Consider the following 16053-nt stretch of genomic DNA (forward strand, 5'->3'; position numbering starts at 1 on the left):
AGGAATGTGGTAAGTAAAAGAAAACAGACTATCCTAAAACCTATTAAATGCTGTGGCCAGGCCGGGCAGTCGGGGCTGGGGCTCTAACTCCAGCACTAAGGAGGCAGGCAGATCTCTGCGAGTTCCAGAACAGCCAGGGCTACCCAGAAACACCCTGTCTTCAAAAAACAAACAAGAAAAAGGCACAATTATAGAAGGTCAGTGGTGGAACGAGGATTATGAGTGAGTGTGAGATCCTACCATGGGGTAGAAATGTTCTGAAACTAATTTAGGTCATGGCTACACTTTTAGACAGGGTTTCACAGGTGGAGGACTGCGCTCCTTGTTCTGCCTGTGGCTCCCAGAGACAGGCCTGCACCACCACACTGGACCACAGCTTTTCCTCAGGTTTGTTCTGTTGGTGGGGGTGGGGATTGAACCCAGGACCCTGCATGTATTAGCACTCCACTCTGCACACATGCAGCCCCAAACCACTGAAGGTGGACTTCAAACAGGTACATTGTTTAGTATGTAAACTAAAGCCAAATTTATTTTTCCATTTGTTTTTAAGAGCATTTCTCTGTGTAGCCCTGGCTGTCCAGGACTCACTCTGTAGACCAGGCTGGCCTTGAACTCAGAGAACCACCTGCTTCTCCCTGATAAATACTGGGATTAATGGCTTGCACCTCCTCCCTCTGCTATGTTTTTTGGTTTTCTGTTTTCCAAACAGCTCTCAAAGTGCTTTGCTTTATTCATCTGAACTTTAATTATGGAAAATATACATTTGAAGGTAGGAAGTAACTGTGCCCATTCAATGGGGCCAATGGGAAGTTCCCTAGGAACAAGATTAATGTCTTTTTGTTTTGTTTTGTTTTTGTCACCTCAGACAGTCTCCAGCCTGCTGATGTCTTTATTTTTTTATTACATTCATTATTGGGAATGGGAGTGTGCCACTGTGCATGTGCGGAGCTCTGAGGACAACTTGCAGGAGTCAGCTCTCTCCTCCACAGTGGGCCAGCAGGGGGCCCTCAAACAAGCGGCACTTGCCAACTCACTGGTCCAGACAGCTCGTAGGTCCAGCCTTCCTTCGCCAGAGATTCCCACCTCAGGAGTGGCAGGAGGGCACAGCTTCTCTACTGTGGAGTTCCCTGACCAGCGCCCTGGGATGCAGGTGGGGGTCTCCAGAAACGCCTCGCACACAGCCGTGCGGAGCAGCCTAGCTCGGCCCCCAGCTCCCATGTGTGCTGACGGGAGTAGGCACAGGCGCTGGTGGCTTCCTGGGCTCTAGTCACCAGTCGGTTCTCTCTGAATGGGGGACTAAAGGCAACAGCACTTGCTTCCTCAGACTCCAGGAGAGAGCTGCAGCAGCCCGTGGCAGGACCCATGCGGGACAGCAGATCTTCCTTCCCCAGCCATCTCTTGTCAGGACTTCAGGCCCATCCTGGCCATCATCTCCTCATAGACAGTCCATGCCATGGCAGCCATTAGAGTTCTACGGAGGGCCCGAGGAACGCTGCCATGAAAGAAGCCACGCAGCCCATGGCTCTGTGATGAAAACAAGTGTCAAGACTTCAGACACTGAGCAGCAATGCAGCCAATGACACCCTGTCTCCATACAGCTTGCTACTCCATTCTAGAATCCTGGTGTTTAATGTCATGACAAACCTACGAATTATAGCCCAAGGAGATAACCCATAAACCTCCAATTTTACTGTACCTGCTGAGTCCACCTTTTTAGATCTGCACCACCTAGGCAAACTTCTTAGTTTAAAAAAGGTATATGCCAGGCTGGAGAGACTCCAGGCTCAGAAGTTAAGAGCACTGGCTGCTCTTCCAGAGGTCCTGAGTTCAATACCTGGCTCACAACCATCTATACTGTGATCTGGTGCCCTCTTCTGGCCTGCAGACACACATGCAGGCCAAACACTGAATACACAATAAACAAATAAATCTTTAAAAAGACAGCTCAGGAGCTGAGTACTTGCTGCTCTTCCAGAGTGTGCTTCCCAGCACCCACATGGCAGCTCACAAGCGATTTCTCTCCAGTCCCAGGGGATGCAATACCCGCTTCCAGCCTCCATAGGCACACACTCACACGGACAGACACACGTAAAATTATAGGGATTTTAAAAGAACATTAAAAATTTCTTCTGGGGTCAAAGAGATTAAAACCAGACTCAGGGGAGGGAGGGTAGGACCGGGAGGAGACAAGGGAGGGGGCGACAATGGAGATGTAATGTGAATAAATTTTTTAAAGTTAAATTTAAAAATAAAACGAAATAAAACCATAGCCAGGGAGCTAAAAGGTTGTGTGTTGTAGGACCTCCCTTAGCTGAAAAACTTTCTGCAGGGTTGTGTACAGTCGGCTGGCGTGTGTGGTTCTGTCTGCTGTTCTGCTTTGCTTGCCTTGAGATGCTCCTCCTCGCACATATCTCAAAGCTGGGAAGGCAGACGTGCACCACCCTGCTCGGCCAGTGTGGCATTTATATTCTGCAGAGAAACATGTATGCGGGCAGCATACAAAATGCAGACAAGGGCTGTTTGCCGAGCCAGGGATCTGGACCAGGCTGTCGGAGCTGGGGCTCAGTGGGAAGGCGCGTGCCAAGACGCCTTCTGCAGGAGCAGCATGCAGTCCTGCCTGCGGAGCCATCTCTGCAGCGCCTGGGATGCGTTTCTAACGCTCCCCGATGTCGCTAACACTCTGGGAAGGGTGTGTACAGCTGTTCTAGAGACTTCCCCAAGCACAAGTGCAGCACACACTTCGCAGCCTTACCTTGAAGATGAGCATGGCCGCTTGGCCAATCCACCGAAACCTCACTGGGGAGAGCTGCATGTGAGTCTTGATCACATCTGCGGGCTGCGTCACCAGCGAAGCCAGAATGCCAGCAAGCACCCCGCAGCCAAAATTAACAAGGGGCATCGGAGCAGCCTCCAGCCGGTCTGAAACACAACAGGGCAGCGGAAGGTCACAAAACTCACGTTCTCGGGTACGTGGGGAAGAGGCAGGGTCAAGCAGTGTGCCCAGGGCAGACCTGACCATGTGATGTGATGGGTCTGCGTGACAGTGTCTGTCACTGACAGCTCTGCCGTTGCCCAGACAGTGCAGCTGCGGACACTCTGACAGGACGGTGCAGCTGCGGACACTCTGACAGGGCAGTGCAGCTGCGGACACCCTTGTTACTGACTCTAGGTGGGAAGACTTGAGTTTTTATTCATCAAGGACACTGTTGGTTTTAAAGATTCAATATTCATTTCCAATATTTAAAAATTACTCCAATTTTAAAGGATTTTCATAACTAACGGGTATGAAATTTTATCTTTTAATTAATGTGTTAATTGTACAAGATAGGTTAGGCTTGGTGATCATCTAATCCTAGTGCTCGGAGGCAGAGGCAGGCTGTCTCCAGGAAACTGAGGCCAGCCTGGTCTACAATAGTGAATTCTAGGCCGGGTTTCAAAACGAAAACTAAATACCACTTCTCTTTGCTAACTGTCCTAAATCTCTGTTGCAAAGTGAGGCTGTGACATGCAGAGCGACCCCTGTTCCCTGGGGAAGTCTCCCCAAACATGACAACTGCAGTTGGCTATCAGTCACCAGGGCTGGGTTTTCACTTCCCCGATCACCCAGACACTTCACCGAGTGCGGGTCACTCAGCAGAGCACTGCAGGCTTTGGTGGCGTTGACACTGCAGACTTGGCTCTTGTGTGGCCAGCAAGTTTACCGGTGGGCGGGTCGGTAACAAACACCTCAGGTTTGCACTTGCGCCTCCAGCCAGATGGAGGGAACACAGAAAGGGAAGTGAAAACATTTTTCCTCAAACCCACAACTAGTCAGTGTTCCGAAGCTGGTCTGATGGGGAATCACACCGAGGACTCATGGAAAAACAGACCGGCAGGCTGCACCCGAAAGCTTCTGCCCTGGGGTCCCTCCAGGGGACCCTGTGGTGTAGTATTGCAGAACCCTGGCGAAGCACACTCGCCTCTCCTTCAGCCCACTGTTTCCTTAGAGACACAAAGCCTTCGGGCGGGCGGGGTCTGTACCTCCACCTCTGCAGCCCAGCCCCCGCCCCAAAGTGGCTGCACTGTGAAAACTGTAGACTATCCCAGAGAGAAAGGCAAAAGCCCAGGCTGTGCGGCCCCACGCCCAGCACACACACACCCAGCACACACACACCCAGGCCCAGCACACGCCCCTTACCTGTGCCATGGAGCACCGTGGCTCTGGTCTGGCTGTAAAACATCAGGTAGAGCCCTGAAAAGGGCGCATCGCGAAGGAGGGTTGCCGTCAGGCCCCTGAAGAGGCCGCGGTGGCCCTCACTGCAGTAGATGCTCCTCAGGGCTCCACAGATGCTCTCGTAGCTGTAAGTCCCGCTCTGCGAAGGGAGGGCGGGTCTAGTGACCTCAGAGGCCAGCGTCTGCCCAAGCAGAACAGCGGCAGCCCAAGGAGAGCCCAGGTAGGACCCATCACCACAAAGGCTTTGGTTCACACATGGCTTGCCTGAAGAGTCATCTGAACATGTCTGACTCTAAGGAAGACTATACAGCCAGGACCCAGAACCCCAAGGTTCCAAAAGGCACAGACTGACCTCATAGCGCGTCTTGACCACTGTGAAGGGTGACATGCAGACTCCTGCAACAGAACGTGAGCCCATGCCCAGGATGACCGACTCCAGGGCAGTGGGAGGGTGGCCTCGCAGGAAGTACTGCTTCAGGGAGTACAGTGTGCCAAAGTAGATCCCCACGCCAGGGACACACCTCACGACGGACTGCGGGGAGGGCAGAGGGAGAAAGGATGATCAGAGACTCCAGACTGCGTGCTGGGGGGCCAGCTCCAAGGGACCCCAGGGAGCCCAGGCACGCCGTATGCGCACAGTGTGAAGGGAGAGGCAAGGGGAGAGGCTGGCCAGCGGAGAGTGGACTGAGGCAGTCACAGCGGTGGCCCCTGGCCAGCTGCAGCCATCAGTGACCACCCCACCTCTGTGACCTTTCTGCTGAAGGTCAAGGGTGTGCTTTAGACGTCACTTCCCATCTTCTGGTGGTGGCCGCTGCGGTGGCTGGAGCGTGACACCCAGGCCGAGGTGCTGCCAGCGAGACGGTCCTTGGGGCAAAGAAACAAAGGTGTGGTTGTCCCGGCCTGTGTTCATGGAGGGGAAAGGATGAGGCTGCCCTGTGGAGACCGGCTTTGGGGCTGGGGCGGCGCAACAGTCAGACTTCAAGAGCACAGCCATCAGTGACAGGACAATACCGAGTCCTAGGCACACCACACTTCTGTCTCCACTGTCCAAACACGGGAAAAGCTTCAGTTAGAGAAGCCATGGTCACACATAGTCCACGGCGGCAGCCTCCCTTCCCTTGCGGCTTCCTCTTCTCCCTCTTCCGGTATATTTGGAGCCAAGAAAGGAAAGGTCTGGGTGAAGAGGAGGCGAGGTGAAGGCCACAGGCTCCCATCATGGGGCCGAGCTATGTGATGCCCATGGCTAGACTGACAGGCCAGACCACCCTGGCAGAGGCGGATTTCTTTCTGAAGCTGCTCAGAACACCACCATGATCAGCATCCTCTCAAGTCATCAAAGTTGCTGCAGGTGCCACAACCTTCTGGGCCCTCCAGGGTGATCCGATCCCACAACTTTGCCCTTTAATGTGGAATCTGAAGCTCTTGGCAAATTTCAGTAATATCTAGACTGCTGGATCGGATCCTTTCTTCTCCCTCTTCTGACATGTGACTCCAAAAAGTCTTCCAATTCCCTGCTATGTTTTGTTTTAGACAGCCTTTGCTGGCCACTAATTCACAGATATCCCCCTGCCTCCGGAGTGCTGGAATTATGCCCAACATAGCTATGTGCATATATGTGTGTCTGTATGTGGGTTTGTACGTGTGTGAGAGAATGCAGAGTCCAGAAAGGGCGTGGAGCCCCTGGAGTTACAGGCAGCTGTATCTCCTTGTGCTGAGCGGCCTGTGCCACATTTCAGGAGAGCCGTGGCTCCAGTCATGCAGGCTCAGTGCCCACTGGTGTAACACGCTGCCATCAGTTAAGCCTCGTTTTCTGTTCCTGGTCCACTCACAAACGCAGTGCGCTGTCCAGCTTAACCCAGCCCTTTCCACACCGGGCTGTGACCAATCTGAACCGCACAACAAAAATATCATGGGTCTCTTCTTCTCCTCAGCGTGGCCACGGTCCTCCTTCCTGCTGAACAGCGCTCTTCCTTTTCTTCTTGAGTCAAGATTGCATTCCACCATTCACCGGAATTTCCACCATTCACCGGAATTTCCACCATTCACCGGAAAGCCCTGCCAACCCCTCTCTGGCACAACACACTGCCAGTGCCGGCGCTCTTGTGCGCTGAGAACATCAGTAGTAAAATGTGGGTTCCTGAGCACAATCCTCGTGACTCCCCAGCAGGTGGTCTGACAACTCACTCCCCAGGTGGCTGATGGGCGAGTGGTGGGCACAGCTCGGACATGCTGCATGGAAACATCCCTCACAAGCCATGCGGTTAAACACCCAGTTCCTAGTGGGTGGCGCTGTCCCCAGGCTGCAGAACCCGAGGGGGGCGGGGTGCTTGCTGGGTGTGGCTTCTGAGTGCATCCGGCCACGCCTACCCTAGCCAAGGCTCTCTGCTTCCTGATTTGCGGAGAGTTGCCTCACGCCCCTCCCACACGGCTGTCCAGAGCCTTTCCCCCTCCAGGATGCACCGCATCTCCACCCACGCCCCGAGGAGCAGTTTCGGTCAAGGATTTGGTCTTAATGTGAAAGTAGCTGTTGCACACAGACAGGGAGGGGCTGGAATAGCCCCAGCAACTGGAGAGGTGGGGGAGAGCGTTAAAGGAGGGACACAAGGGAACCCAGATCCAAAAGGCAGCTTACAGGAGACATCCCTTTCCAAAGGCCCAAAGGGCTCTCTGTGCGAACCACCTTCACGAACACAGCCACCATCCCAACACGCCTGGACCTGCAGGAGACGAAATGGACAGGGAAAGAAATGTTAGACCAATCCTCACCGCAGATTCCCCACTCACAAGGTCCAAACACGCAGGGCTCTCTACACTTTGAAATGTTATTATGTACCGTGTGCGTGTGCGTGTGTGCATGCACACACGTGTAGAGGTCAGAGGACAACTTTCAGGAGTTTTCTCCTACCAAATGGTCCTAGGGATCAAACTCGGGCTGACAGGCTCAGCAGCAAGCACTTTTACCAACAGACCCATCTCACCAGCCCTAGGATTAGTCTTGATTTCCATGTGTTCATGTCTGGCACATATTTAACTACCTAGTCACACCACAAGCAATGGGAAAAAACCCACTTCACATACACTTTGTGTAGCTCCCACTGCACGGAGAGACACAAAATACTCATTCAAAATGGATGTTATTTCCAAAAAGTCCAGGACCAGGCAGTATAGTTATAATGTCACAATCAAGCACAATACAAATGTCACCAAGGAAGGCCCTCTGGAGCTGCTCAAAAGGACACCATTTAACCAACAAAAGTTAAATTATAATGTGTATGTATGTAAAACCCTATTAACTTTTCAGAAAACCGTATCCTTTACAAAGCACACGACCCAGCACTCAGGAAGCTGAGGCAGGGGAATTGCAAGTTCAAGGTCAGCATGGGACACACAGCAAGACTCATGTCTCAGCAAACACAAACAACAAAAAGGAATTAGAGCCTAGCTTGTGTTTCTCTAAGGCAATGAAGTCGCTTTAATGGGTAAAGACAGGCCTGTGGCTGAGAGGTGGCTCAGCCTGGCCTAGCTGAGGCGGGGCAGCAGCCTACCCTAGGTCTGAGGGCTGCAGGGTCTGCAGGCGGGTCTTGAGGAGGTCCAGAGGCTGGAAGAGGAGGGTGGAGCAGGTCCCGCTGATGGAGCCACAGAGGAAAGCTTTGATCACTGGATGTAACTGCAACATAGGACAGCACCACGTCAGCAGACCTGCCTGAGCCCTCACCTCCCACACCTGTGCCTGCCTGAGCCCTCACCTCCCACACCTGTGCCTGCCTGAGCCTCACCTTCCCCACCTGTGCCTGCCTGAGCACTCACCTTTCCCACACCTGTGCCTGCCTGAGCCCTCACCTTTCCCACACCTGTGCCTGCCTGAGCCCTCACCTTTTCCACACCTGTGCCTGCCTGAGCCCTTACCTTCCACACCTGTGCCTGCCTGAGAGCCCTCACCTTTCCCACACCTGTGCCTGCCTGAGCCCTCACCTTTCCCCACACCTGTACCTGCAGCTTCTCTTTTGAGCCCTTCCGGGACTGTCAAAGCCCTGTTCCACCTCCCCATCTACGAAATGCCCACAGCAAAAAGGGCCTCTCTATTTACTGCTAATAATAATGGTTCCACTGGCCAACATGTCCATTTTCTTGGCACACTTCCTGTCTGTCCTGACTGAAAGTTACTGAGTATCTCCTTATGCTGACTGTAGTTTCAGCTGCTGGCTTACCCAGGCTTCCTGGTTGTAGGATCTGCAGATATTTACAGGAACAAGTGAAAACCCATGAAAGCATAAGCCTGGCCACTTCGTGGAGCTGCCAGTACTCCGTGTTTGTCTGTGCTTCAAACTCTGCCTTTCAAGCCAGCGGTGGTGAATGCCTTTAATTGTGGCACTTGGGGAGGCAGAAGCAGGTGGCTCTCTGAGTTCGATGCCAGCCTGGTCTACAGAGCAAGTTCCAGGACAGCCATGGCTGCACAGAGAAACCCTGTCTCAAAAAACAAACAACTCTGCCTTCCTTCTATGGCCAGCAGCTCGCTGGGCCCCGAGCAGAGCAGAGCAGAGCACACACAGCTCTGCAGAGCAGACACCCTGGCTTGTGGCTCCTCCCTCGGCCCCTGAACTGTCACAATGGCTTATCTTCCAGCTCCATACAGAAGGGCAACACTCTTCTGACTCCGAAGCTTCTCCCCAGGCACACCCCAGGAGCCTCACGCAGGGGGATGGAGCTGTCCCCTTTGCAGAATGCGGCAAAATCACCCACGACAATGAACAGGCACTTCAACACTCTCTTCCTCAAACAAGATGGGCAAAGCCCATCTGGAGAATTTCTCTTCCCTCATTTAGTGGCATCTGTACCTTTCTTCCCACACGGATATTGAGGTTAGGCGCATTCAGATGACATAGCCACAGACCACTTTTTAAATAACCGACCCTGTGGCCCTGAGGGCTTACTACAATGACTGTTAAGTCTCTTTACATCAAATGCCAGGAGCTGTCATCTCAGAGTAGAGAGAGCACCCTAAACTCCACCAAATACCACTGGAGTGAGTTTCTGTACCGGCAGCCAATGCCCTCTCCCCAGAGATGCCCAGCTCTTCCGCCAACCAACACTCCCCTCACTGCTTCTCAGCCTCACCTGAGTCCCTGCAGTGGTGGGGGGCTTAGCCTCCTCCCACACTGCGTGGGCCCCGTCTTCCTGAGACATCTCTTCTTCGCCTGGACGCCTGCTCCAGAGCCTCTGTTTCCATTTGTTCTGTGCCAGTCACTCCTCATGCCTCAGGCCTGCCATCCAGTCAGCACCCTCAGTCCGGGTCCCCAAGTCTCCTCCAAAGCCCACCTCTGTGGCACTCTTAACCTACTTGAAGTCTGAGGTGCATCTGATATCACTGCCTGCCTCTCTATCGGTTTCTTCCAATGGCACACCACCCACCCTACCCCACCCTACTCCACTCCAGGTCTCTCTTCCCTTGGCTTGTTTCCTCTGCCTGTACCTCATGCTGCCACACTGCTCATCTCCTCAGTCTGCGGCCCTGTCAGAGCAGCTTCACATGGCTGTTTTCACAGCATTCTCATTCCACCTGCCCCTCAGCCTACTCTGCCACCCAACATCTCCTCCTGCCCACAGGGCTCTCAAAGTCAACAGTTCAAGCTGGAAACTTGGGCAGCAATCCTCCACACTGCCACCTCCCCAGCCCCAGGAGACACACTGCTGCTTCCTGACCGTGTCCAGAGGATGACCACCCCTCAGTCTGCCCTACCTGGCCCTTCGGCCTAAACAACAGAGACTAAAGAATCAATCTATTCAGAACGTGTTGTGGATATATGTTTTTGTTTTAATCCTAGGTATAGGATATGGGACTGACTCAGATGGTCCACAGCAGCAGACTATTTGTGTGCTCTGAGAGGAGCTCTTTGCCAGCTGCAGATAGTTTAAATCTGAGGACTCTGAGAGAGAATAAAGGCCAGAGCCCAGAGAGTGTAGAGATCAGAGAAATAACAAGGCTGCTACTGCCTCCTCCTTGCTGCTCTTGGTTGCTATTGTGAGTCAAGAAGTTGGAAATCTGAAAGGGGATTGGACTGGCACCTGAAGACAGGTACCTGACAACGCTGACCAGCAGGAAGCAGCAATGAGAACTGCATCCCCTCTACCTCTAACCCTTTCTCTCTCCTACCTGGTGTTGGGGTGTTGGAAGAGATTGGGGTGGAGTAGGGAGAAAAAGATAACAGAAATGTAAATAACAGAGGAGCGGGCAGGGGTTGCAAACTGGCATGTGCCAGGAAAAATCACATACATAGTCTTGGGCCCTCTTCTCCCTCCAGCCCAGCAATGAACCCTATAGACGGATTTTCATTCAGAACATGGCTGCTCTGGCAAGAAATTACATCCCGAGACCTAGGTCAGTGTGAAACAGCTGGAATACAGACACGCCTTTAATCCCAGGAGACAGAAGCAAGCAGATCTGAGTTGTAGTCAGTTCTGTGCAGTCAGTTCAGTTGACTCAGGGAATTGAGAGGCAGTGCAGTGGAGCTGAGTTTATGGCAGTTCAGTTCGTGGAATTCAGAGGCCTGTTTTACCAGGAGAGTTTACAGAGACAGGTTGAAGAGAGAACAAGCCAGAGAATGAGAACAGAATGAGCCAGAAGATTAGAACAGATTGCTAGAGTTGGTTTTTAGGCCAAGCAGAACAATTCAGTCAGAGGCTGAGAGAAGCCAGTTTGAATCAAGTCAGCTTGGAGAGAAGTTTGAGCCAAAATAGCTGAGTTAAATCAGGCAGCCAGAGCTCAGAAAGAGTGAAAAAGGGTGGGCCTCTTCAGCAGTGTCTGAGAGGCTGAAAACGTTCTAGTCCTAGGTTAGATTGTACGGAGGCTGAAAGCTTCCAGGCCTAGGTTAGCAGACAAGGCAGTGAGCCTCTGACAGACAATTACCTCAGGCAAGTAAAAGATACATTTACAGACCACATCCTCTCATTTTTGTTCTCCTCTTCTCTGACCACTGCTTGCTGTTCTCCCTCTGAGCCACGCTCTCTCATCCTCAGCTTCAGTTTCTCTAGTTTCTATCCTTCCATCCACACATAACTGCTCTATACAGACGAACCCACACTGCCGCTTGCTCAGAGGTTCCACAGGCCCCTCAGTGACATTTGCAAACCTGAACTCATCCCTCTCCCTCACCCCACCCTGCTGCTCCTTGGCATGCCGCATCCAAGTGAAGACGCATTCTGGTCTGGGCCTCTCCAAACTTGCTCATTCTGCTTCCTAACCAGCTCTCAACCCACCTCCTTGAGCCACACTGGTTCAAAGGTCCGCCCTCCCCTTTCCTGCTGACCTCCACAACTTTTTCACCTCAACTCTTTGAGCCCTCCAATCTATGTCCAACCCTAAAGACAGGGTCATCTTTAAAAACTGCAAATTGGAGTCTGCAACTTCAACGAGACAGTGTTCTATTCAGTATAAATTACCCACTCAAACAGGAAAGCAGGATGTGATAAAAGTTGTAAGTGTATTAGAAACCTCCAAACATGACTGTAATGGAAGTTTTTGTTTCTTTAAAAACTCAGTTATGTAAATGTTTGTTTCAATCCCAAGTGTGGGATTAGTTTGGGCTTTAGTTTACCCACAGTTGATACCCCTGTGTGCAGGGTGTGGTCATTGCCAGCTGGTACCAGCCTGCCTTGTGCGGCACAGAGAAAGGCATGGTCCAGGGCTCTGAGGATATGAGAGTCCAGAAAGGGGTGTGCAGTGGTGGCATGTGGCAAATGGCAGTTTGGAGAGACCAGACACAGATGGTGTGGTGGCTTGGAGACAGACGGAGAGAAACACTTCAAGGCAACAGCTTGGAAGAGCCTGCTGGCTGCGTCTGCTGTTGATAGAGATTGGTATACCCCAAAAGAACCCACTGACCCTAAATGTCCAGGAGAAGTGAGGGGTCTGTGGCCCTCTCCCCACTAATGTTCTCTCTCCTACCTAGGGTTGGAAGGGAGAGGCTTTATGGAACCCCAATAAGAGTTTAAACATGAGCAGTACACATGAGCGTTACACACAACAAATTTTGTCCTCCAGTGTAAATCAAAAATGGGATTTGGCTGCTCCATATCTCTCCCAAGACAAAGTGTCAGCTGCTGCTGCAAGACCCTCCTGTGGCACACACACTTCCTAACCTCCCTGGTACACACACTCACCATCCTCTGCTGTCACAACGGTGCTCTTCCTGGCCCTTCTCAGTGACAAACACAGACCCTGTCCTTCTGTTTCAGCTCCTCTGCTGCTCAGCAAGTCCCATGTCAGGTCCAGGGCTTCTCCCGAGACTCCTGGGGCAGCCCCTGTGGTCCATCAATTATGACCAAGGGCATAAGACAAGAGCAGACACCACCAGTCTCCTTCATGGTCCTGTCAGGAACTACATGGAAGTGAGGCATGGTGACACACACCTTTGATCCCAACATTCCAAAGGAAGAGGCAGAGAATCTTTGGAAATTGGGGGAGGGCTGGAGAGATGGCTCAGAGGTTAAGAGCACTGGCTGTTCTTCCAAAGGTCCTGAGTTCAATTCCCTGCCACATGGTGGCTCATAACCATCTAGAGTGAGATCTGGTGCCCTCTTCTGGTGTGCAGGCAGAATGCTGTATATAAATAACTTACAAAACAAAAAAGGAATTTGGGCCCAGCCTCATATTGAGCCCCAGGACAGCCAGAGCTACACGGAGAGACCCTCTCTCAAACAAAACAAAAAGATTGACCATGGAAGTTGTATGCAGAAGACATGCAACACAGATGAATGAATGGGTCTAACAGGAAACCTGTACTCAGTTCTCCCTTGAGCAGAGACCACCAGATAAGTCCCAGTGGCTCCTGAACGTCCCATCCCAGAAAAGGCTAAACTCTCCCCAGCTCTTTCCAACTGTTTGATCCAGAGGATTACAAGAATAAATGGTACTCGAAGCTTCTGGGCAGTTCTGGGCACTGCAGGGCTCTCCACAGCACCGCACCCATTAATCCATCTGTTCTGGGAACTGAACCTAGGGCCTCGTGCACACTGGCCAAGTTCATTACCACAGAGCTGTACTTCCGGCCCTGCACCTACTTTAAGGCTGCCATGCCTTCACCTCCTGATGCAGAAATTCCATTTTTACTGTCTTATCATCACAGCACAGTGCCAGCACAGTGCCTGAGCACCTCGCTGGCCCAATAAATATTGAATCAACAAAAAGAGCCAACAGCTTCCCCCGGCTCCCACGCCCCTCCCCCGACAGGGTTTCTCTATTTAGCTGTAGGCCACGCTGGCCTTGAACTCAGTGATCCACCTGTCTCTGAATGCTGGGATTAAAGATATGCACCACCACCTCCACCCCCAACCTCCGCACCATCCTCAATGTGGATTCTAATCGATAAACCAAAAAAAAAGCAAAGCAGAAAACTTGAACAGCACTGTGACTTTTGCACGTGTGCGGCATATCCTTGAGAGTGGATGGTTTAGTTTTCTGTGGGTCTGTGGTACCTGTTTTGAGACAGTCTCACCATCACACAGATTTCGGCTTGCCTCTCTTTACCTGAGCCACCACGCGGGGCCCTGGGCTTAGTTATCTTAGAGTGATGGAGACTGAGGCGCTTTGCCGAAGGCTACACCTCCAATCTCAAGACAGACTTTATTTTAGTGGCTCAGCCTCATTCTCGGGTTAAAGAATGGTGAATATTCCAAGAATCTAAGAGCGAGAACAGACCAAAGCGATCCGAAGGGGCTGGAGAACAGCGTTCTTCCAGAAGGCACCGAAGGGTTCCCAGAAGGACCCACACCACCCGTAACTCCAGCTCCAGGGCATACTAACGCCCTCTTTTGGCGTCATTGGGCACCTGCACCCTGTGTATATACCCCCAACACATAAATAAAAACTACAAGCGCAATCAGACAACAGGACCACGCACAAACACAGTGAGAGTAAACAGCCCTTCCACAACCAGTTAGTTCCCAATTTCTCCCACCCCGCAACAAAACAAGATCTCAGCACGCATCGGAGGGGAAAGACGGCGGTCCAGGGAGAAAAGGCACGCAGTTTTGAAAGACATGGTCCTGGAGCCGCATGATTTTATCTTTAAAGATTTCCAGAAACAGCCGGACATAGGTGAGCACACGCGTTTCGTATCAGCACCCTGGAGTTCCAGCCGGGGCTACACAGTGAGACCCTGCCTGGAGCTAAGATAGGAACTTTTTAAAGGCATCCCCGAAAGGAGCGTCCTGCCCTGCCCCCGCCTCCGCCTATGGTTGGCGAGGCCCCGCCCCCGTCTCCACCAATGGCAGCCCGGGGCCCGGCCGCACAGCCAATCCGACGGAGGGGGCGTGGCCTCCGCGAGCCGAGGCTGCCGAGGCTGCCGAGCCCGCAGGCAGCAGGCGAGCGGGGCAGGGAGGTGCCCCGAGGTGCCCGCGCTCCTGTCCGTCACCGCTACAAGGTTCCAGAACTGGAATGTTCCAGAAGCACCGCCCTACAGCACAATGCCGTTCCCGCGCCGGGCCCCACGAGCTCACCATGAGCGTGTCCACCGCGTCCTCTACGTCCGGCGGCGGCAGCAGCGCCGAGCGCGCCGTCTCCATCATCGGGGACGCGAGCCCGGCCCCGGCGACCGAGAGGCTCCGCGGCTCGGCGCTCACGCCCATCCCTCCCCGCCGTCCGCCCCCGCCACCGGCCTCAGTACCCGAGGCAAACCGCCCTATGTTTCCGGGGGAGGGGAAAGCGGGAGGAACCAGTCAGAAGGGTGAGATTCCGCTTCCGGTGACGTACACAAGCTACGCCGAAATAGCGTTCTTATCGCCACCTGGTGACGGCACACAGAACTGCAGGGTCCCGCGGTTCTCAGAGCCCTAAAGGCTTGTTTACCGCTTGGCACTGAGTTTTAATTTCATTTAATTCTAATTAAGTTATATTTAAGAACTGAAGCAGGGTGGAATGCCTTCTGTTTAGACACGACTTTTTAAAAATAGAATTCACATGTCTGTTTTTTTGTCTTATTTTTGTATATTTTATTTTTTGTTTTGGTTTTGTTTTTCGAGACAGGGTTTCTCTATGTGGCCGTGCCTCCATCTCTCTCTGTAGACCAGGATGGCTTCAGACGCACGGAGATCCACCTTCTTCTGCCTCTCTAGCGCTGGGATCAAAGGCGTGCCCCACCATGCCCTGCTTTTACTTATAATTGTGTTGTGGCTGTGAACATGTGTGTACTACCTGTAGCGGCCAGAAGAGGGCCATCAGAGCCTCCGGCGCTGGAGTCACAGGCAGTCCTGAGCTGCGTTATGCGGGTGCTGAGAACCAAAGGCAGATCCTGGGAAGAGCAGCAAATCCCTTACCCACTGAGCCGTCTCTCCAGTACTCCATCTCTGTCGGAGTGGATTGCTTTAGGTCAACTTGACACAAGCTAGAGTCATTTGAAAGGAGGAAACCACAATTGAGACAATGTCTCCATTAGATCTGGCTGTAAGGTATTTTCTTACTCAGTGACTGATGAGGGAGGCAGCAGCCCAAGGTGGCTTCTATGAGAAAACAGGCTGGAAGTCAGGCAGTGGTGGTGTATGCCTTTAATCCCGGCATCGGGAGGCAGAAGCGAGCAGATCTCTGAGTTCCAAGTTTGAGGTATTGGGCCTATACAGCTCATTTATAAATGCAATGTTTACTTCAGTGCTTTCACAACCTGCCATTACAACCTGTTTGGAATAATTATTACAGGTTAATGGTTAGTCAGTCAGATTCATGGTCCTGTCAGATCCTAGTCTACTTTGTCACAGAAATATGCTTCCAGGTTAAACAGATAGCAAACAGCTAGAAACAAGCAACATTTGCCTGCTCTGATTTACTATAGACAGACAAAGAGGTCTTCAAA

At 52.3% G+C, this 16053-nt stretch overlaps 1 protein-coding gene across 1 annotated transcript; it reads right to left on the reverse strand.

Annotated features, from left to right (window-relative positions):
• Positions 1-721: 721 nt before the first annotated feature.
• Slc25a38 (solute carrier family 25 member 38) lies at positions 722-14902 on the reverse strand. Its single transcript, XM_021656538.2, has 7 exons — positions 14708-14902; positions 7759-7880; positions 6846-6930; positions 4566-4745; positions 4178-4352; positions 2753-2919; positions 722-1524 (listed from the first exon to the last, which is right to left on the reverse strand). The coding sequence occupies exons 1-7, from the start codon at positions 14834-14836 to the stop codon at positions 1402-1404; spliced, it is 981 nt and encodes a 326-aa protein (XP_021512213.1). The 5' UTR covers positions 14837-14902; the 3' UTR covers positions 722-1401.
• Between the last annotated feature and the right edge of the window lie 1151 nt (positions 14903-16053).

Source organism: Meriones unguiculatus, chromosome 6 (genome assembly GCF_030254825.1).
Source record: "Meriones unguiculatus strain TT.TT164.6M chromosome 6, Bangor_MerUng_6.1, whole genome shotgun sequence".
Lineage (NCBI taxonomy): Eukaryota > Metazoa > Chordata > Mammalia > Rodentia > Muridae > Meriones > Meriones unguiculatus.